Source organism: Aquarana catesbeiana, linkage group LG06 (assembly GCF_042186555.1).
Source record: "Aquarana catesbeiana isolate 2022-GZ linkage group LG06, ASM4218655v1, whole genome shotgun sequence".
NCBI classification, from domain to species: Eukaryota; Metazoa; Chordata; class Amphibia; order Anura; family Ranidae; genus Aquarana; species Aquarana catesbeiana.
In genome coordinates, this window is record NC_133329.1 from 352,864,491 (window position 1) to 352,886,954 (window position 22,464).

Consider the following 22,464-nt stretch of genomic DNA (forward strand, 5'->3'; position numbering starts at 1 on the left):
GAGCCATAGTAATTACTATGTGGGTTATAGGCCACCTTCAGGTGATGGACACTGGCACACCCTAAATTAAAAAGTGCACAAGTATCTCTTCTGGCCAAATTGAATGGTACCCGGGCCTCGTATCCGAAGAAACGAGGTTTTGCCTGTGAATGCTTCTCTTTTTAGAGAGCTAGACCCCAGGATCCAGTACTTTTTGGTAGTAAGGTCATAAAGTTTCACTGGCGGGGTGCTATTGCAGGTCCAGGATAGTGGGTTACCTGAGGATCCCCGGCTCCTGAAGGTTTCACGGAACCCACTGTGAAGGGTGAAGATTGGGTCTCTTGGTTTACCACAGAAAACTTCTAGTAATATAGGTAGTATATACTTCTAGTAATATAGGTAGTATATAGTATATACTATAGTATATAGTATATACTTCTAGTAATATAGGTAGTATATACTTCTAGTAATATAGGTAGTATATACTATATAGTATATACTATACTATATAGTATATACTTCTAGTAATATAGGTAGTATATAGTATATACTATAGTATATAGTATACAGTATACTTCTAGTAATATAGGTAGCATAAACTATATACTTCTAGTAATATAGGCAGTATATAGTATATACTTCTAGTAATATAGGTAGTATATAGTATATACTTCTAGTAATATAGGTAGTATATACTTCTAGTAATATAGGTAGTATATAGTATACACTTCTAGTAATATAGGTAGTATATGGTATATAGTATATACTTCTAGTAATATAGGTAGTATATAGTATATACTATAGTATACTTCTAGTAATATAGGTAGTATATAGTATATACTTCTAGTAATATAGGCAGTATATAGTATATAGATCATATATATATGTATATTATATATATATATATATATATATATATATATATATATATATGTGTGTGTGTGTGTAAAATATATATATATATATATATATACTTCTAGTAATATAGGTAGTATATAGTATATACTTCTAGTAATATAGGTAGTATATACTTCTAGTAATATAGGTAGTATATAGTATATACTTCTAGTAATATAGGTAGTATATACTTCTAGTAATATAGGTAGTATATAGTATATACTTCTAGTAATATAGGTAGTATATACTTCTAGTAATATAGGTAGTATATAGTATATACTTCTAGTAATATAGGTAGTATATACTTCTAGTAATATGTAGTATATATCATCGGAGAATCTGGTAATTGGCAGTTGTCACTGTGTCCCCTCTCTGGTCCCTCCGACCTGTCCTGTGACCGCTGACAGCTCTGTATGCCAGGAATGCCATGTGCCAGCTGCACACAGGGAGGAGGGGGGGGGGGGTCATCCTCTGCTGGTGATGACTCGGGTCCTTTAAGAGCAATAAGAGAGACATGAGCCTGGGAAAGAGGCTGCGCTGTGCCCGCTCCCCCCTCCTCCTCCTCCCATCACATCGCTAGCTGTGCCGGAGGCTCCGGAGGTGAGGAGGGGAAGGACAGCGACCCTCACACTCTCCCAGCTGCGGGGAGGGGGCTGCGATCACCTGAATGCTCAGGGAAGGTGCTGCAGGAGGAGCCCCTTCCGTCACATCTCCGGGCTTCACCATTCTTCCGTAGGAGATGATGAGCGCTGAATGAGGAGACTGGAGCAGATCGGGAGATCCTGGCGGAGGAGCTTTGTGCAAGTCTTGGACAACTGAGAGCACTTCACTTCCAATAATGCCTGTCAGGAGGGGACATGTGGCCCCACAGAACACCTTCCTGGGGATCATCATCAGGAAATTCGAAGGACAAAGTAAGACTTCTCCCCTCTGCTCCATGGAGAGCAGATACTTCTTCCTTCCTATTGGGTGTTGGGTTGTTGTAGCAGAGCATGGATGTGTCATCTTCAGTCCTGGTAGTCAATGGATACATTGTATCTGCCAATGTATCAATTATTGTATCAGCCAATGTATCAATTATTGTATCAGCCAATGTATCAATTATTGTATCAATCATTTTATCAGTTCATTTATCAGTCATTGTATCAGTCAAGGTATCTTTGGGTACCAGGGTGACATCTATATTGATGGACCCCAAAGACAGAATGGTGCTTACAGAACCTAATTTAGGGACTCCCTCTCGATATAAATTGGGGGGGGGGGGGCATATATTCTAGTCATTGGTCCAATTCAGGGTCTTAGCCAAAGCGTACACTTAGCTTTAGCTACGGATAGTAGATACAAGGCAACCAATCAGGTTTTAGCTCATTGTAGAAAGAGCAACTTGCTCAGCCTTTATAATTTTGGAGGGGTGCAGCTAATTGAGCATTCTTCTTTTTTTTGTAGGGGGTCTAATATGTATCCAGGGGTCTAATTTGGGGTCTTAGCCAAAGGTTGCACACTTTGCTTTTTTAACTGTTAATATTAAATAACAACCAATCAGGTTTTTTTATTTACTGTAGGAAGAATCAATAACTAAGCATTTTTTTTTGGGAGGGGCAATATGGATCCAGGAGTCTAATTTGGGGTCTTAGCCAAAGGTTGCACACTTCGTTTTTTTAACTGTTGTTATTACAGTAACAACCAATCGGGTTTTTTGTTTACTGTTGGAAGAACCAATAACTGAGAGGGTTTTTTTTTTTTTTTTTTTTTTTTGGCGGGGGGTGCAAAATGCTTGCAGGGGTTTGATTTGGAGTTTTAGCCAAAGGTTGCTTTTTCTGTAGTTAGAAAATATTACAGAAAAAGCAGCCAATCAGGTTTTAGTTTACTTTAGGAACAGTGGCTAATTAAACATTTTGTGTTTTTGTTTTTTAGGGGGGGGGGGGGGGTGCAAAATGCATCAAGGGGTCTAATTTGGGGTCTTAGGCAAAGGTAACACTTTGTTTTATTTTAGCTGTTGATGTTACATAAATAGCAGCCAATCAGATTTTAGTTTCCTGTAGAAGGAGCCACTAACTGAGCGAAGAATATTTGTTTTTTCGGGGGGTGCAAAATGCATACAGGGGTCTGAGTTGGGGTCTTAGCCCAAGGATGCACACGTTGCTTTCTCTTTAGTTAGTAAATATTACAGACATAGCAACAAATTAGGTTTTAGTTTACTGTAGGAAGAGCGGCTAATTGAATGTTTTCGTTTTTTTTTTTTGTTTTGTTTTTTTGGAGGGGGGTCAAATATGCATCCAGCGCTCTAATTTGGGGTAAGCCAAAGGTGGCACACTTTGCTTTTTTTAGCTGTTGATAATACATAAATATCAACCAATCAGGTTTTAGTATACTGTGGGAAGAACCACTGGCTGGGCAAGGAGGTGTAATATGCATCCAGGGGTCATATCTGGGTTCTTAGGCTGACCATACACTACACAATCTGATTGTACAATCTCCTTTAGATCTACCATCAGCCATGTAGTACAAAGGCCTGCCTGATTTGATACTGGTTTAACGGATTGTTTAGGTTTGTCTTCATGTTAAATAGTTTTGGTAAAGCTCATGGAGATTGTACTGGGATTATATAATCAGATTGTATAGTGTATGCAGAGCTGCTGTTAGAAATCACAGGCCCCGTACAGCCTACCTGGTAGGGCCACCCCCCTAATAGATCAAAACAATATTCATAAAATCATTATTAGTGGACACAAACATAACAGAGAACCTGTGTGAATTAACCCCTTTTTATTAGTTTTTTTACATTTTTTTTAGGTATAATTTTTTAAAAATGTACATTTTAAAAGTTATTTTACAATTTTTAAAAATTATTTATTACACTTTTTAAAAATTATTTATTACAATTTTTTAAAATTATGTATTACAATGTTAAATTTTTAATTTTTTTTTTTAATTTTTAATTTTTTTACAGGGCAGGGAAGCCGACAGTGCCACGGGAGGGGGGGGGGTGTTCAGCACAGTGGCAGGGGGGCACACTGAGGGGGATCATAAGTAGGCAGAACACGGAGGGGATCGATGCGGGGAAGGATACCCTGTGTCTATTTCTCTCCCTGCAGCAGCTGAAAGCCAGCAGGAGGGAGAGAAACCAGCTTTCAGCTGCCGCAGAGAGCCGCACAGGGCATCTTTCCGTAACTGCCCCTTCGCCCAACCACACCGATTCCTCCTGCTTTTGGACCCCCCCCCCCCGTGCCCGGGCCCCCTACAGGAGGACTGGTGGTACACCCCCCCCCAATCAGCGTCTCTGAGTGTATGGCTAGCTTTAGATAAAAGTTGAACAATTTTCTTCTTCTTTAGCTACTGATATTACAAGCATAGCATCCAGTCAGGTTGTTTACTTTAGGAAAATTACTGGTTGAGTATTATTATTATTCTTGTTTTATTATAATTATTATTTTTGGGGGGGCTACTTTGCTTTAGCTAGTGCTATTACATACATAGCATCCAATGGGTCTCAGTGTGCCAGGGTGATGTTTATGTTTTGTGATGGACCTCAAAGACAGTATGGTGCCTACAGAACCCATTTTCAAGACTGCTAACTCTAAAAAAATTAGTGGGCCCCCAAAATATAGTCAATGGTCCAATTTGGGGTTTTAGGCAAAGGATACACTTGGCTTTAGTTAATTATATTACATACAATACAATATATTTTCTGTAAGAAGAGCGACATTTTTATTTGGAGGGGTGAAAAATGCACCCAAGGGTCCAAACTTGAAGCCAGGGGCTGCACACTTTTGCTTTGGACAGAGGTACTACATATATAGCATTCAATGTTTTTCAGTGTACAGTAGGCAGAGCAATGTCATGATGATGATGATGCCAAGCTGATCTGTTGGTTTGGCTATGCCCACATAAAAACAAACGTCATCATGATTTATAGAAGAGCAAAGACTGGTTGTATTGGGGGCTGTCACTTGTTTGTAAACATTGAGTGCTTTTGTTACGTTTATTTTTCAATTGGTTTATATATAAGGATGTTTGGTTTTTCACTAATCTTTACACAAGTGGATGTATTATATGGTGTCTTAAATATTTTAATTTATGTGTGGGCATTCCATTTAGATTTTTACATATATTGTTTCTTATTGCACTCTAGCAGGACAAACATGTATATTTTTGGTTTGGTTTTGCACTTTGACCTTTTTCATTTCATTATATATATACCTTCTCTGCATCAAAAGATAAGAGGCATGCCTTTAGGTTGTGTCACTGGATGTAGGCAATAAGGTTAATGGTTTTAGTGGTGTTGTCCCTGGCCTCTCAACCGGGAACAAACCCCACCTGATCTGTATGGAAGACTGAGCGTGAGAAGCGGTTCGGCCAAACTTTTGCGAAAAGTTCAACGTCTGGGTTGAGGAGCGAAATTGGCCGATAACTGCTACACTGAGAGGGATCCTTGCCTGGCTTGGGTATGATAGAGATGTAAGGAATAAAAGGTCACTAGAGGGTAGATGGGAATCGTCTATAGAGTTAAACGCTACGGTGAGCAACGGGGCGAGGGGCTGGGCAAACGTCTTGTAGAACCTAGGGGAAAACCGGTCTGGGCCCGGGCATTTACCAGATTTCAGCCCTTTGATAGCGTTTAGGAATCCTGCTACCGTTAGAGGGTTGTCTAGGTCAGCTGACTCTTTGACATCTATCTGTGGTAGAGCTGTCTCTCCTATGTAATACTTCATGCTGGAAAGGTGTGGGTTTCCCGTGTGGGTCTGTTTAGTTCGCGAGGGCAGGTTGTGCAATTGAGAGAAGTAGTGTTGAAAGGCACCTGAGATACCCTGGGTGTTGATAATATTTTGTTGTTCAATAGTACAGATGTGTTGGATGGGTCGGTGTGGGGGGCAGGGGTGGAGGACCCTTGTCAGGTGTTGCAAACATTTGTTGGCTAAGGTGTAATGCCGGTTGCGTCCCTTGTCCCTAGCTATGAGGGATTGGGCATCTAATATGCGGAGGAACTCTCGGCGGGCATTGGAGAGGTCAACATAGGTTGTGGGGTCTGGGTCCCGTTTATGTGCGAGTTCGAGTGTAGCTATAGTGGATAGTAATCGGGTTATGTCAGCGGATCTGGCTTTCATTAGGCGGGAGCCGTGTTGTATGAGTGTCCCACAGAGTACGCATTTTAAGGTTTCCCATTTAGTGGTCCTGAATAAAATCACGGATCATCTGTTCGATCGCTACTATGCATGGAACATCCTTCAACAGGTTGTTGTTCAGGCGCCATGAAAATGTTTCATGGGATTTAGGTGGGTGGGTGGGCTAGGCCAGAGTGCGGGGGCATGGTCAGACCACAATATGTTGCCGAGGGATGCCTTAAGTGGGATTTCCAACAGGTATTGGGAAACTAGGAAATAGTCGATACGACTAGAAGAGTTGTGGGCTATGGAGTAACAGCTGTATTCTCTCTCAAATGGGTGTTTCCCCAACACTTGAGCGGAATGAAGGAGTGATTTTTTATGTGTGAGAGTAGATTGGGATATGGAGGACTTACCTGAGGAGGTGTCCAGGGCCGGGGAAAATGTCACATTGAGGTCTCCACCTAGAATGAAACAGGGACCGCCAAAAGAAAGTAACTTGTTCAGAACCATGGACAGGAAGCTCTCCTGGTCTTGGTTTTGTCCATATACGTTAGCCAGTGTGAAAATAGAGGTGTTAGATTTTAATTTAAGAAACAGAAAATGACCTAGGGGGTCAATAAGGGAGTCTAGAACTTCTGGATGGAATAATTTATGGAAGGCTATGGACACCCCCTTCGACTTTGCCTTCGGGTTTGTACTGTGATACCACTGGAAGTAATAAGGGTTATTAAGGTTCGGGGTGGCTGCACCCCTAAAGTGGGTCTCCTGCAGGAGCAGAATTTGAGCCCTGGCTTTGTGGAAGTGGTATAATATCTGTCTTCTTTTCTCCGGAGTATTGAAGCCTCTACAGTTAAAGGATGATAAAGTTATATAATCATATGACAGCATGGTAACATTGAGAGGAAAAGACACTAAATCTCCAAATTGTAGCTAACACTGAGCTGTGTTTGCACCAAGGTCTGCCCACTAGGGGAGAAAGGGGGAAGGTAAAGGGGGATGATGGGGGGGAGGAGAGGACAGAATAAGGAAATAGGAGGATGAGAGAGAGCAGAAGGGGTGGGTGGGATCCATCTCCAGTATAGAGAAGAATAAAGGATTAGAGTAGTAGTAGATGGGAACCACCATTGAAGACAGAAGAGAAGAAATAACAAGCCACTAGATGGCAGCATTAAACCATTGAGTAAATAACTTGACATTTCTAAAATTTAAGAACAGAATACTAAAAGTACAGTGCATACACTTGCACTATCGGTCCTAAGGGGGGGTAGTCGTGGTAAGCACATGGAGTGCCTCCGATCCCGGGGTCCACGGGGGTATAGTAACGAATGCTAAACTGGGAATAACAGTCATCAGATATTACACATAGCTTAATATGAACTATAAGGCACAGATGTTCAGTATAAAACAAGTAATCCTCCACACTGTTGTTGTGCATGCTCAGGGGAAGCTGGGGGGTTCGATGGGATGTAGGATGTGGTCAGTGGCACGGGGAGGAATAGCCTATACCGTTAGAGGCAAACCGACTGACGACAGCATGGAGGAGACCCCTGTGCGTCTAGATATATATGTAAAAAAGCAGAACAGGTAAAAACAGTGCAACACAGTAGCAGAAAGGATAAAAAAAGGGGGGAAAAATGCAAAAAGAGGTAACAAAGTTAGTGCATGGGCTATTCAGGTAGCCCTGGATGTTTGTTCCAGCGGGTCATAGATGGAGGGCGTATGCCCTGTGACGGAGCAAAGGGAACAATCCCGTCTCTGGGGTAAAGGTGCTCAGCTAATAGGCGCCTAGACAGAGTCAGTCATCTGGCGGCATCTGGGAGGTAGATCTGGGGGCGTTTCTTCTTGATGGACTTCTGCCAATGCGGGTTGAATGGGAGACCCGGGGTAGTAGGTGAGAGGGGCCAGTCCGGTAAGGAGACCTGGGGCAGCTCCAGGGTGCTCAGGAACTGTGGCAGGTCCCCCAAGGTGTGGAAGAGGGCCATATTGCCTTCACGTGGGACCCGCAGCTGGGATAGAAACCTCCATTGGTATTTAATATGTTTCTCCTGGAGAAGAGCTGTGAGTGGTTTGAGAGAGCGTCTCATGGCCAGTGTTTGGAGTGAGAGATCCGGGAGCATCATGACAGGGGTGTCGTTCAGCTGGATGGAGTCTTGTGTGCTGGTGGCCCGCATAATTTCCCCCTTAACCTTGTAAAAGTGGACCCTGAAGAGCGTATCGCGGATAAAGGAGGAACCAGGGTTCTCGGGCCCGAGGTCCTGTGCACTCTGTCCAGCTCAATGTGGGCTTCTTTAGGCTGCTGGAGTAGCTGGTTAACCAGTTCATATCCGCGCTATTGCCGAATGATGGCAACAGCGCGGTCCCGACCCCTTACCACATGATTAGCTGTCAGCCAATGACAGCTGATCATGTGATGTAAACAGAGCCGGTAATCGGCTATTTTTTCTCCTCGTGCTGACAGCGTGAGGAGGGATCACCGGCGGCCGGGAGAGGCACATCAGTCCCGATCACGGCGATCGTCTGTGCCCCCTGCCAGTGACACCTAGCAATAGGCAGCAGTGCCGCCTACCAGTGCCCACCAGCGTCACCCATCAGTGGCCACAGTGCCACCCATCAGTGCCCACAGTGCCACCCATCAGCACCCACAGTGCCACCCATCAGCGCCCACAATCAGTGCCACAACAACAGTGCCCATCAGTGTCACCTACCAGTGTCCATAAGTGCCCATCAGTGCAGCCCATCAGTGCCCCCCATCAGTGCCGCCCATCAGTGCCCCCCATCAGTGGTACCTATCAGTGCCACCTATCTGTGCCACCCATCTGTGCCACCCATCCGTGCCACCCATCAGCGCCCATCAGTGGCCATCAGTGCCGCCTTATCTGTGCCCAGCAGTACCGCCTTATCTGTCCCCATCAGTGCCGCCTTATTTGTGCCTATCAGTGTCGCCTTAACTGTGCCTATCAGTGCCGCCTTAACTGTGCCTATCCATGCCCATCAGTGCAGCCTATCAGTGCCCACCAGTGCTGCCTCATCAGCGCATATCAATGAAGGAGAAAAATTACCCGTTTGCAAAATTTTATAACAAACTATGAAACATGATTTTTTTTTTCAAAATTTTCCGTTTTTTTTGTTTGTTTAGCAAAAAATAAAAATCCCAGCTGTGATTAAATACCACCAAAAGAAAGCTCTATTTGTGGGAAAAAAATGATAAAAATTTCATTTGGGTACAGTGTTGTATGACCGCGCAATTGTCATTCGAAGTGCGTCAGCGCTGAAAGCTGAAAATTGGTCTGGGCAGGAGGGGGGTTTAAGTGCCCAGTAAGCAAGTGGTTAAACATGGCGGTGACTGCCCCTGCCAGGTCCTTGTGTTCCACTGCTTCAGGGATACCACGGATTCTGATATTGTTCTGTCTGTTACGTTTCTCGATATCGTCTTGGTGGTACATGAGCTGCTGCAGTAAAACAGTGTGGGATTTGAGGGACTCCTCGTGGGACTGCAGTGTGTAGCAGATGACGTCAGTGGTGTTCTCTATGTCTTCCATACGGACCCCTAGGCCTTTCTTAAGTTCAGTTATCTCCTGTCTGTATGTCTTTTCTATACGGGAGACATAGTGTTCAAAGTCAGATTTTGTAGGCAGGGATCGCATGTATGTGTGCAGGGATCGCATCTACGATTCCATATCCCAGCTGTCACAGGCCTGTGAAGCCTGTGAGAGGCTGTGGGGGCTGTGTAAGGGAGGTTCAAGGTCTGCAAGGGAGGCTGAACAGCCCCTGGAGTGTACCTGCATGGCGTCTGCTGGCTCAGAGCGGGCCAGGGATAGAGGTGCCAGCGCCATCTTGGATTTGCCTTGGCTCATGTAGGCCACAGATTACCGGGTTAGAAACCATCCCAGATCGCCCTGTGTCCGGTCACCAGCGAGTTTGGGCTGATCCTTGGGTCTCTCCTTGCCCATCGACGCGGTTTGGAGATGATGTGAGCTGTGATGGAGGTGATAGAGCCCCGTGGAGATCGTCAGGACCGGGAGCTGCCGCAATGCACATCTTACAGCTCCATGCATTAGGCCATGCCCCCTCCCTTTTTTATAATTGATGACATTCCCTCTGATCTCAGCCGCATAAGAGCTGGGGGAAGGAGTAGCAGCACACTGAGCTTCCCAGTGAATAGCTATGCAGCATGTCAGGACAAATCTGATAATCGAAGAAGAGTACACTGAGTTCCCAACATAGCTAGAGAACTGACCATGGTGTGTTCTTCTGCTTAGTGTGGTCAGTTATTAATAGGAAAGCAGAGTGGCTGGCAGGATCACCAGGGATTTCACACAAAGGAAGCAATACAAAGAGAACAGGATATTTTCTCATACAAGTACATAGTAGAGCCAGCACATATTGGAAATATGAAGTGTTGGGGTAACAAACGCTTTAATTAAATCCCTTATGCGTGTAGTATAACCCTGTATGTGCATATATATATATATATATATATATATATATATATATATGAAACTATTACAAGTATTTATATAGTGGCAACAATTTACGCAGTCCCTGCTGCAGTTTACAATCTAAGGTCCCTATCTCACATGCATACATACACATAGCAGGGCCAACTTAGACAGGAGCCAATTAACCTACCATATAGGTACTGTATATAATATATTTAGTGTCATTAATTAACCCATAGCAGTTGTGTGGTTGTATATGTAGTATTGATCAAGTTCACATTTCACATACAGTACATGCTTTCGAATGGGGAAGACTGTACACATGAAAGGTGGATATGTACTTTAGTTTTTTGCCTCAAGACTCATGGCTGAGCACCAAACGTGACTTCTTAATTGCACACAGGGCCCAAATTTACTTTCAAGCCTACTCCTAACTGGCACAAACACACAGCAGGTTCATGAATGGATGAGCAAGGTGCTGTGAGCACTCCAGTTACAAGGTGCGTTCAGGCAGGAGTTAGAACCTAAAAATTGCAATGCCTGCTGCAGTTTTTTTTTTGATGGGTTATGTAACGAAGCACTACTGAGAGCTGGGGAATTGTGCAGTGTATAAAAAGATAGAGAGAGATCCGTGTTTCAATTTTATTAAGCAAATCGCCATTGTAATAGTGTCTCTGCCCTTGCTTTATTTTAACCCCTTGATAGACATAGACGTATGCGACCTTAAAACGTAGTAGTAAACTACGAGTTCTGTCTTTTGAACTACAAAAGGCTTTTTAGGTTACATGATTTTGCTGTTCTTTTTGGAAATGTTTTCAATGATCCCTGCATGTGAGTCAGACTTAATAGGGCTTATTTAAGGCACAGAGCAACATTCAGTGAACCACGGAACCAAGTCAGCGATTATCTTCCACTGTTTTAGCAACAGAAGGCTAATAAAAGGCAACATTTGACTGATATGTATGAATTGTGGTCACATGTTTATTATTTGTTTTATATCATATTTATTTATTAATTATACATATATCTTTTTTTTCCTGTCGATTTAATTTTAAAATCAGAATGCTAAAAGTATGAAATTAATTAGATGGTGTCATGTTCTGGTGAAATTTCATACAGTGGAACCCCTTTCATTAAACTAAGACAAATTAGATTAAACTTGTGTTCTGGTCTAAATAATTAACTAAGTATGTAGGTCATAACTGATACTGTAGGTTAACCTTACATAGCACTGTGTTACTGGATGAGTATACCAAATGGATGTGGAAATAACACGGGAAATTGTAACACTGGCATCTTAGTTTCTTGACTATTTTGTAGCTTACTTAAAATTTTAAAGAACTTTAACTACTGTTCTATGAACTTATTTTATTTACCTAATCACCCAATGAATTCACATACAATTTTGAGTAATGTAGTGATGTATGCATTACAGGTAAAGGTTTGGTATAGGGTTGCCTTCCAGAGACTTGATGAAGCTGTGGAAAATTAGATTGATTAGCAACTCAGGTATTATATACAAGGAGTATGTGAACAAAAAATATTATTTTTAATAAGAAGTACTATTTTAACTAAATTCTTGTCTTAGTTTTGGGACCCTAAAACTAACATATACATTAGGAGATTGTTAACATATTGTTCTCTTACTAAGTACTCCTAAAATGCTAATTATTACATTGTTCCTGGAGGACTGGGCTGCCTTCTCAGCAGGTCACCAGTACTATGGAAGGGACGGACTGCACCTAAATGAGGAGGGTGCAGATGTTCTGGGAGTAAAGATCAAAAAGTTAGAGGGTTTTTGTAAACTAGGCGAAATAAAGCGTTACTGGATCTGCTGATTACCAACAATACAGACCTGATCACGGATGTGGAAATACTGGGAAATTTAGGAAACAGCGATCACAGGTGAATTGGCTTCAGTATAAATCACGCAAATAGGAAACATAAGGGAAGTACAAAGACACTGAATTTCAAAAGAGCCACGTTCCCTAAACTACAAACCTTGCTAGAAGATATAAATTGGGATAAAATCTTAAGAGCAAAGAACACGGAGGAGAAATGGGTTCGCTTTAAGAGCATATTAAATAAGGGCATTAGCCAGTGCATCACATTTGGTAATAAATTTAAAAGAGCAAACAAAAAGATCGCTTAACGCCAATGTAAAAATGCAGATAAAAGCAAAAGAGAAGGCCTTCAAAAAATACAAGGTTGAGGGATGATCATCAGCATTCAAACTTTATAAAGAATGCAACAAGAAATGTAAGGGTGCAATTAGGGTGGCGAAGATAGAACACGAAAGACACATAGCGGAGGAGAGCAAAAAAAATCCCAAGAAATTCTTTAAGTATGTAAACAGTAAAAAAAGGGAGGACCATATTGGCCTCATAAAGAATGAGGAAGGACATCTGGTTACAAAGGATGGGGAGATGGCGAAGGTCTTGAATTTATTCTTCTTCTCAATCTTCATGGGAGAATCGGGGGGGGGCTTCAGTAACCAAAACTGCAGTGTTCATCCTCATGACACATCACGGGAAGCACCCTCATGGCTAACAGAGGACAGAATTAAAATTAGACTTGGGAAACTTAACATTAATAAATCACCGGGACCGGATGGCTTGCATCTGAGGGTACTTAGGGAACTCAGTCAAGTAATTGCCAGACCATTGTTCCTAATTTTTAATGACAGTCTACTGACTGGTATGGTACCAGTGGATTGGAGAAAAGCCAATGTAGCACCAATATTTAAAAAGGGCCCAAAATACATCCCTGGGAATTACAGACCAGTTAGCCTAACATCAATAGTATGCAAGCTCTTGGAGGGGATGATAAGGGACTATATACAAGATTTTAGTAATGAAAACAGTATCATTAGCAGTAATCAGCATGGATTCATGAAGAATCGCTCTTGCCAAACTAATCTATTAAGCTTCTATGAGGAGGTCATCTAGATAAAGGAAGGCCTGTAGACATGGTGTATCTGAATTTTGCAAAAGTATTTGACACAGTTCCCCATAAACCTTTAATGTACAAAGTAAGGTCCGTTGGCATGGACCATAGGGTGAGTACATGGATTGAAAACTGGCTACAAGGGAGAGTTCAGAGGGTGGTGATAAATGGGGAATACTCCACAGCAGGGGTCTCAAACTGGCGGCCCTCCAGCTGTTGCAAAATACAAGTCCCATCATGCCTCTGCCTGTGGGAGTCATGCTTGTAACTGTCAGGCTTGCAGTGCCTCATGGGATTTGTAGTTTCGCAACAGCTGGAGGGCCACCAGTTTGAGACCCCTGCTCCACAGGGTTCTGTGCTGGGACCAATCCTATTTAATTTGTTCATAAACCACCTGGGGGATGGGGTAAACAGTTCAATCTCTGCATTTGTGGACGATACTAAGCTAAGCAGGGCAATAACTTCCATGCAGGATGTGGAAACCTTGCAAGAAGATCTGAACAAATTAATGGGGTGGCCAACTACATGGCAAATGAGGTTTAACCACTTCAATACCAGGCACTTAGACACCTTCCCGCCCAGGCCAATTTTCAGCTTTCAGCGCTGTCACAATTTGAATGACAATTGCGCGGTCATGTAACACTGTACCCAAACAAATTTTGTATCATTTTGTTCCCACAAATAGAGCTTTCTTTTGGTGGTATTTGATCACCTCTGCGGTTTTTATTTTTTGCGCAACAAATAAAAAAAGACCGAAAATTTTGAAAAAAAACAAATTTTTCTTTGTTTCTGTTAAAAATTTTTGTAAATAAGTACGTTTTCTTCTTCAATGATGGGCACTGATATGGCTGCACTGACGGGCACTGATACGGCGGCACTGATGGGCACCGATGAGGTGGCACCAATGAGGTGGCAATGATGAGGTGGCACTGACGGGCACTGATGATGGGCACTGATAGGCGGCACTGATGGGCACTGATAGGTGGCACTGATGGGCACTGATAGGTGGCACTGGTATGCGGCACTGATGGGCACTCGTAGGTGGCATTGGTGGGCACTTGTAGGTGGCATTGATGGGTAGTTATGGGTGGCACTGATAGTTGGCACAGATGGGCACTGATGGCCACAGATGGGCACTGACAGGTGGCACCGATGGACACTGATGGGTGGCACTGATGACACTGATTGTTTGCAGTGATGCCCCTAAGGGTGGCATTGCTGGGCATCACTGCAACATAATGGTGCCAATCAGTGCCCATTTGTGGGCACTGATTGGCACAGATTGGGCACTGACTGGGCACACTGGGCACATGTAGATGGCCATGGGGTACATACCTGGCCATCCACATGTTGCCCCTTCCCTGGTGGTCCTAGTGGCGATCCCTGGTGGTCCAGTGTGGTGATCTGAGGGGGGGCTGCACTGATAAACAATCAGCGCAGACCCCCCTGTCAGGAGAGCCGCCGATCGGCTCTCCTCTACTCGCGTCTGTCGATCAACGGCTCTTCCTATTGACATCGTGATCAGCCGTGATTGGACACGGCTGATCACGTGGTAAAGAGCCTACGCCGGAGGCTCTTTACCAAGATCGGTGTAGCGGTGTGTCAGACTGACACACCGATCCACCGATCGCCGCGATGCACGCCCCCGCGGGCGCGGGCGGCATGTTATCCTGCTGGACGTCATATGACGCCCAGTCTGGATAACTGAACCACCGCCCGGCCGTCATCTGCTATGGGCCGGGCGGGAAGTGGTTAATGTAAAAAATGTAAAATAATGCATTTGGGTGGCAAAAATATGAATGCAATCTATACACTGGGGGGAGAACCTCTGGGGGAATCTAGGATGGAAAAGGACCTGGGGGACCTTTTCCATCCTAGATTCCCTTCCCTTCCACAGGCGGTGGTCTCAGCGGGGAGCGTCGATAGTTTCAAAAAACTATTAGATAAGCACCTGAACCACCGCAACATACAGGGATATACGATGAAATACTGACATATAATCACACACATAGGTTGGACTTGATGGACTTGTGTCTTTTTTTAACCTCGCCTATGTAACTATGAAACCACAAAAAGGTACCCTAACCCAATGAAGATCCTTAGAAAAATACCTTAAGCTGTAGCACTTCATTATGTTTTGTATATGAAGGGATGTTGCCATTATGTTCAAGCAGAAAAATACAGCGACAGTAATATCCACAATGCAATGGGCTGCTATGATATTTACTGTGAAACCCTATGCATAATCAGTGTATATTTTACTGACAACTTTACCAAAAGAAAATATATTTATTATGGGGTTTAACCAGTGGTAACTGGGGTGTGTGAGAGATTGGGGGTAACCCACCTGTTTGAAAATGTTTGTTTACAGTCAATATGTCCTGACTTCATATATGTTAAAGTGGTTGTAAACCTCAGACATTAAATATGAACAAAGCATATCCTTCTATAGTGTGTACTTGTCTCAACCCATCGCACTAAGGCTACTTTCACACTGGGGCGGGCGGGCGCCGGCGGTAAAGCGGCGCTATTTTTAGCGCCGCTTTACCAGCGTTTTAGCTGCGCTATTCGTCCGGTAGCGGGCGGTTTTAACCCCGCAGTGGCGCTTTGCCAGTGGTTTGGCGGTGTTTTCAATGGGCAGGGGCGCTTTAGCGCTGCAAAGATATGACTTGCAGGACTTTTTTGACCGTCCTGCAAGCGCACCGCTCCAGTGTGAAAGCCCTCAGGAGAGACAGGTGAGGCTCTTTTTAGAGGCGCTATGCAGGCGCTAGCTGTGAAAGTAGCCTAAGTGTCACTTCTGTCTGGTGCTTCTTTCCTCTGCTTGACAAGTTGACAGGGGAGGGACCTCCATCTGATTGACAGCCTCAGCTCTGTTCCTGTGTGCTGTGTGAAGGCTTGTGTCTCTCTTCCCTCCAATCAGCTCTCAGAGCACTCCTTACTGAGCTCTGCAGAGTGTAATTTCAGCTCTCCGCCCATTTTTTTTCTGACAGCTCAGAGAAGCTTTAGAAAATTCTGCACTTTGAATGGATGTAAAAAAGAGAAGACTGCAGATAAACAGGTACAACTTACATAGGAGGATTTGTTTCATCACCTGAGGATAGTCACTTCACTGGAAATATGTAAGGGTTTACAACCACTTTAATCTCGAACCCAGAGGGGTTTGTACATAGCTGTAGATGTCCTCCAGAACTCTTAAAACCTCTGGAGATCTATTATGTATATCCCACTTTGACCTAGCAGGTTGGTGCTTTGACCTACTTCTACCTACCTTCCTGTTCTCCAGCAGTGTGATAAGTAACTTTACAGAACATTAAGGAATTGTTGGAGGGTGCTCACCAAAGAGACATCCTCCTAACTGAAGTCAGTATTTGCATAATAGAGATCCAGGGGTTCAGAGGTTTGAGGTTCCGGAGGTGCTCGAGAATCATCTGTAGATGTGTACAGGAACCTTGAAGTACCTGTGTTTCATTAATAATATCAGCTTTATATGTATGAAGCCCTAACAAGTTTACTTTAAAAAAAGAAAACCAATTTAGTTTGAATGTTGCATTTAAACTACTTCGGGAACATGGGCTGCCTAGATTTCCTGCTGAGTGGTTCTAAACTTCTATCCAACATTCCTGTTGTGCAGTTTGTTGCTGTATTCACTAATACAAGTGGATAGCACTATCCTCATCTTCTGATTATCCCTGAACATGAGCCTGTAGTGCAAGCCAGGAGTGCACTGGTACTAAACGCCACCCTCTTTTCAGAGGCCATGACTACTGACTTCCAATGATCTATAGCCTGGTACACACTTTAAAGTGGTTGTAAACCTAGTTACACCACTTGTATCTACAAGTAAGCCTATAATAAGGCTTACCTGTAGGTACTGTACATTTTTCCTAAACCTGCACGGTTTAGGAGATATTTACCATATACGCTTTCACCGATGTCATTGGACGCATGTGCACTGAATAAACGGCCTACTCTTGCCGTTTCTTTAGAGCCTGTGCCATGAGCAGCGGCTCCTGTGCGCATGCGCGGGAGTGACGCCATCGCAGCTCCAGCCAATCACAGCGCCAGAGCACGCAAACCCAGAAATAACTCTGGGGGACATGTCGCCGGTCACAGCGGTGCGGGTAGGGAAAGTCTCCAGAATAGCTCTGGCGTTTTTTCTCCGAACACGCCCGAGCGATTCGTATGGATATTGTGTGCCCATTGCAATAGAGCAGATAGTCAGGCCTGAAATGAATCAAGATAATCAGCCTGCAGTACCAGATGTTCTGCTTTCATGATGTACTCTGGCATCAGACTTGTGGGGGTAACCAATTGCTCTCCAGACATGAAAAATTGTGAATGAAAGTAAATGCAGAGTTTCTCACTAAAGCTAACTTTTAAGGTAGGGTAAGTTTATATTTTTAGATTGACATTAGTTTTAGTCGATCTTTCTAGGTTTTTTAATGCTGTCTTTACTTTTTATTGGGGGCTTGCTAGTTATCGCTAGTTACCGATATCAAAGATCACCACTGCACCCCGGTGACCTTTGATCTCTTCACTTTTGTCCAGGTAGATCTCTATCTCTCAAAGGTTGCCTACCCCTTCACTGGAGCCAATTTAGACAGGAGCCAATTACCCTACCAGCATGTCTTTGGAATGTGGGAGGAAAACCACTCAGGAACAGGGAGAACATACAAACTCTAGGCATGTAGTGTCATGCCCTGTACACACGGTCGACTTTCCAGCGTAAAATGTGCGATCGGAGCTTGTTGTCAGAAATTCCGACCGTGTGTAGGCTCCATCTGACTTTTTCCATCGGAATTTCCGACACAACACAAAGTTTGAGAGCTGGATCTAAAATTTTCCAACAACAAAATCCGTTTGCGTAAATTCCGATCGTGTGTAGACAATTCCGACGCACAAAGTGCCACGCATGCTCAGAATCAAGCAGAAGAGCAGCACTGGCTATCGAACTTCATTTTTCTCGGCTCGTCGTATGTGTTGTACGTCACCGCGTTCTTGATGTTCGGAATTTCCGACCAACTTTGTGTGACCGTGTGTATGCAAGACAAGTTTGAGCCAACATGCATCGGAAAAAATTTAATGGATTTTGATGTCGGAATGTGCGATCATATGTACGGGGCATAATGGTTAGGATTCGAACCGGCGACCATAGTGCTGCTAGGCGGAAGTGCTAACTACTGTAATATACTGTGTATATTTGTATATGAATTGCTACACTTTATTGCTTTTAGGCATTTACGCACCTGGATTGATAGAAATATGTATGAGACCATTACTTTGTGAAAACATTAGTTGCCTGGCAGTCAGTGGATAAAAACATAGAAGACTGACAGCAGAAAAAAAAAAAAATAACAGTGATTCATCAAGTGTGCCTTTTTTTGTTTTTTATTGTACATACAGAGGTACTGACCTAGAACAAGCATGCAGCAAGTACATTCCGGATGACTTGTTTCAGGTCAGTGACTTAGAACATCATGAAGATATTCCATCAGCCAGACAACAAGCATTTTTAGAAGGAGAAATCAGCAGTCTGCATCTTTCATTCTGCAAAGGTTTCCTCCCTGTGTAGTCCAAATAAGATTTTTATATATTCTTTGGAATACATGGAAAGCCTATCAGCATCAGAAAAGTCTATCAGTATTGCTGAAATGTTCAAATCAACAGTATACGAGTATTTTATTTTATCTGTTGATGTTGAGTTCTTTTTTTTTTTTCATTTGATGACTAACATTCAGTGTTCTTTATATAGCGCTGGGGGGGGGGGGGAGGCACTCAGTACAAGAGGGAAATTCACATGCAATGCTTCTGCCGATAACACTGTCCTGGAAACAGATGATAACAACTTGAGTGTTGTAAAGTCTGTAAGTCACAGCTTTTTTGCAGAGATTGCATTCAGATGTTTGTTTAAAGGGTCCAAGCACCGTGGGAACCAGAATATATAATGAACCCTTTCTATAGGAACACTTTATCATGCTTTATATGCAGTATAATTATCTGAACGCGAGAGTCGAAGTGTCAGAATGCAATAGCCGGCATATCTAGTTAGTCTTGGATGTTGATAAGCTTGTTGGTAGGAGACTTGTTTCCCATAAATTTATGTTTCCCATTTATTGGATAAGTAATTTTTTTATTTTTTATTTTTATTTATTTATTTATTTTAGAAAATCAGTGTTTTATCGTTTTTATTAGCAAATAAGGTGAGTATGGTATTAGCTATATTGGTGTCCAGGTATGTAAATGTGTCAAAGATATCACTGAAAGATCTGTCAGACCAAAAATCCTGACATAAATATGTATGCACGGAGGAGCTGGATATGGGTGCTTATACCTGTGAAGGAGGCAGCAGAGCAGAAAGCAGAAATTCTTTGGGGCCAGTTTATTTGAAAGAGAAGGAATAGCAATTGACTGGGAAATTCCAATCTGCGCCATCAGTGTATACCTGGGGAGGTCAGAGAATGCCCGCACGCATACAGTTATTTGGCCAGGGTGGGCATTTTTTTTGGGGGGGGGGCTTAAGTGCTTGGGTGTAACTTTAATATTTTTACATTTTTTTTTGTTCACTAAACTTTTATTTTTCATCATCTAGGGAACAAAAAATCCCCTACATGATGATTTTTATGGAGACAGATTCTCTTTAATGGGACATTAGGGGGGGGGGGGGGGGGTGTAAAAGACCCCAGAAGTCTCACCTGCCTCCCAAGGAAGCTAATGGGCAGGGTGGATTTGATTTAAATCACTACTGTGTTTCCCCGAAAATAAGCCCTACCTTGAAAGTAAGACCTAGTTTGATTATCAGGGCAGGCTGCAATATAAGCCCTACCCCGAAAATAAGCCCTATCAAAGTTCACTAAAAAACCTGTAATCCATTACTGTATACTGGTGCAGTGTCTCCATTTATTACTGTATTTAGCGCTACACCTTTATTCCCCTTACTGTATTAATAATACAATATTTTACAGCCGCCGGAAGTCCTCTTTTCTCATCCTGGCTGATGTCTGAAGCCCCTTCCTTTTCAGTGTATGAAGTGGGCTGACGTCAGCGGGATCTCGGCTCTTCTCTCTCATCCTCTTCTCCCCACTGATGTCTGCGGCCCCTCCCTCTGCAGTACTGGGAGCGGGCTGACGTCAGCGGGGATCTCAGAGAAGAAGAGCAGATCACACGTGAATGCCCAAAGGAGCTGTAAAATATTTTTTATGGTATAAAACTGTGGACACACTAATGAACCAGTATAACATTTTTATTAAAGGTATTTCATAAGGATTTTAAGCAAGATGGATTTTTTTAATGATTAAACTGACTTCTGACCTGACAGTGGAAGGGGTGGGGGGGTGACACAGGAACTTTTTTTTATTTTTTATTGATTTATTCATGATTGATTTTTAGAACATGGAGAGGGGTAAATGATGCAGCACAAGCACTGTGCTATCTATCATGCTTTAAAAGAAACTGATTTTTTTTTTAGGGTTACAACCACTTTAGTGCCATAATTAAATAAGACATCCCCTGAAAATAAGCCCTAGTGCAAAAATTAATATAAGACCCGGGGAAACACGGTTGTTAAAAAGCTTGATTTAAATCAACTCCATTTAAAGTGGTGTTCCGGCCGAAATTATACTTTTTAAATAAAAATACCCCTATAATACACAAGCTTAATGTATTCTAGTAAAGTTAGTCTGTAAACTAGGGTCTGTTTTGTTAGTTTATAGCAGTAGTTTGTTATTTTATAAACTTACAGCAGGCCGTGGCCATCTTAAGTGTGGGCATCTGAAGCCAGACTGTATTTCTTCCTGGATCTCATCCTTGCAGATCTTGCACATGCTCAGTGCAGCACAAGCAGTGTAATAGGTTTCAGGTCAGGTTTCCATAGCAACGGCAGTGTCAGAGGAAGTTGCCGCCCCTTCCCAGAAGGCATTGCAAACAGGAAATGATACGATGGGCCACGGCCAGGGAGGAGGAAGTGAAAAATGAATACAGCAGATATACAGTAGGTGCTGAGAAAAACATTTTTAAAATATCCAATTCGTTTACAGTGCACCGTTTAGTGAGGGATGCTGAAGAGTAGTAAAAGTGGGTGGAACTCCACTTTAAATTATAATTTTTAAAGAGCAACTGTCATCTTTGTCCTGCAGCGGCTCCTCCTCTGACCCGCTATTGACTCACCGACAGTCCCATTCAGCAGGTGAGTGGATGCCCCGCTAACAGGCGCTGCCATGATGGATCTGAAATGACAGGTGCTCTTTAAATATAAGGACTTATTCTTGCTGGTAGTTAGAATCTTTAATATTTGCAAACAAAATTAAGGTTTCCTATTTAGAATAATAAGCTGTCAGGTTAGTAAAACAGTGATATCAGAACCGATTCAATCATACAGTTTGTAGTGTACATAGATTTGCAAAACAATGAGATAAAGGAATATTCCTGAACTTTGGTTTATCTCAAGGTTACCGCGAAATTATGTGAATGCATCAATGCAATGCGTGTTATCTCAGCTTACAGAGCTTGGATTCATTGAATGAATTTACCAAAAATTTAAAGCGTAACTCCACTTTTTGTTGAGAAAAAAACATACCCCTCTGGGTGATCTCTGTACATTGCAAGGATTATAACAAACTTTGCTGCAGATTCCTACCTTTTGTTATTCTGAAGAAATGCATGTGTGTTTGTCTGAGCCTCTGTTCTGACTGGGTCTAATGGGAGTGGTTTCATAATTAACTCACAGGTGTGGAGCTACAGGGCACTAATGAGGAAATCTGCTGGGCCTGCATTTCTTTAGACGTGTTCCTATTTAAAGTATCTCTGCAAAAATGAAATTTTTGTTGCAAGGGATGTCTGAAATCTGACTTATGTGAGTATGTTAGGCAGACTTCTGGGAAAATTGGTGAGCCAATCACACAAGCAGGAAATGATGTTTCTGGGGAGTGGTCAGTACACTCTCTGTGTATAGAAAACTCCAGGTAGCCATATTGCAATGTATTCTCAGAAAATTACAGATTGAAAAGGAAAGGTCATCTTTAATAACTTATATAACTTATGATTAGTGTCGTAATCATATGCAATCATATTTTTTCTTTATTTGCTATTTTTTTTCCCCCAAG

General features: G+C 42.7%; 1 protein-coding gene across 5 annotated transcripts in view; it reads left to right on the plus strand.

Annotated features, from left to right (window-relative positions):
• The first annotated feature begins 1,388 nt into the window (after positions 1-1,388).
• KCNH7 (potassium voltage-gated channel subfamily H member 7) overlaps positions 1,389-22,464 on the plus strand; it is a 714,913-nt gene continuing 693,837 nt past the window's right edge. For all 5 annotated transcript variants that reach the window (XM_073634033.1, XM_073634036.1, XM_073634035.1 and 2 more), the window contains exon 1: positions 1,389-1,790. In XM_073634033.1, the coding sequence (XP_073490134.1) occupies positions 1,715-1,790 (76 nt within the window). In that variant the 5' untranslated portion in view covers positions 1,389-1,714. The remainder of the gene's footprint in view (positions 1,791-22,464) is intronic.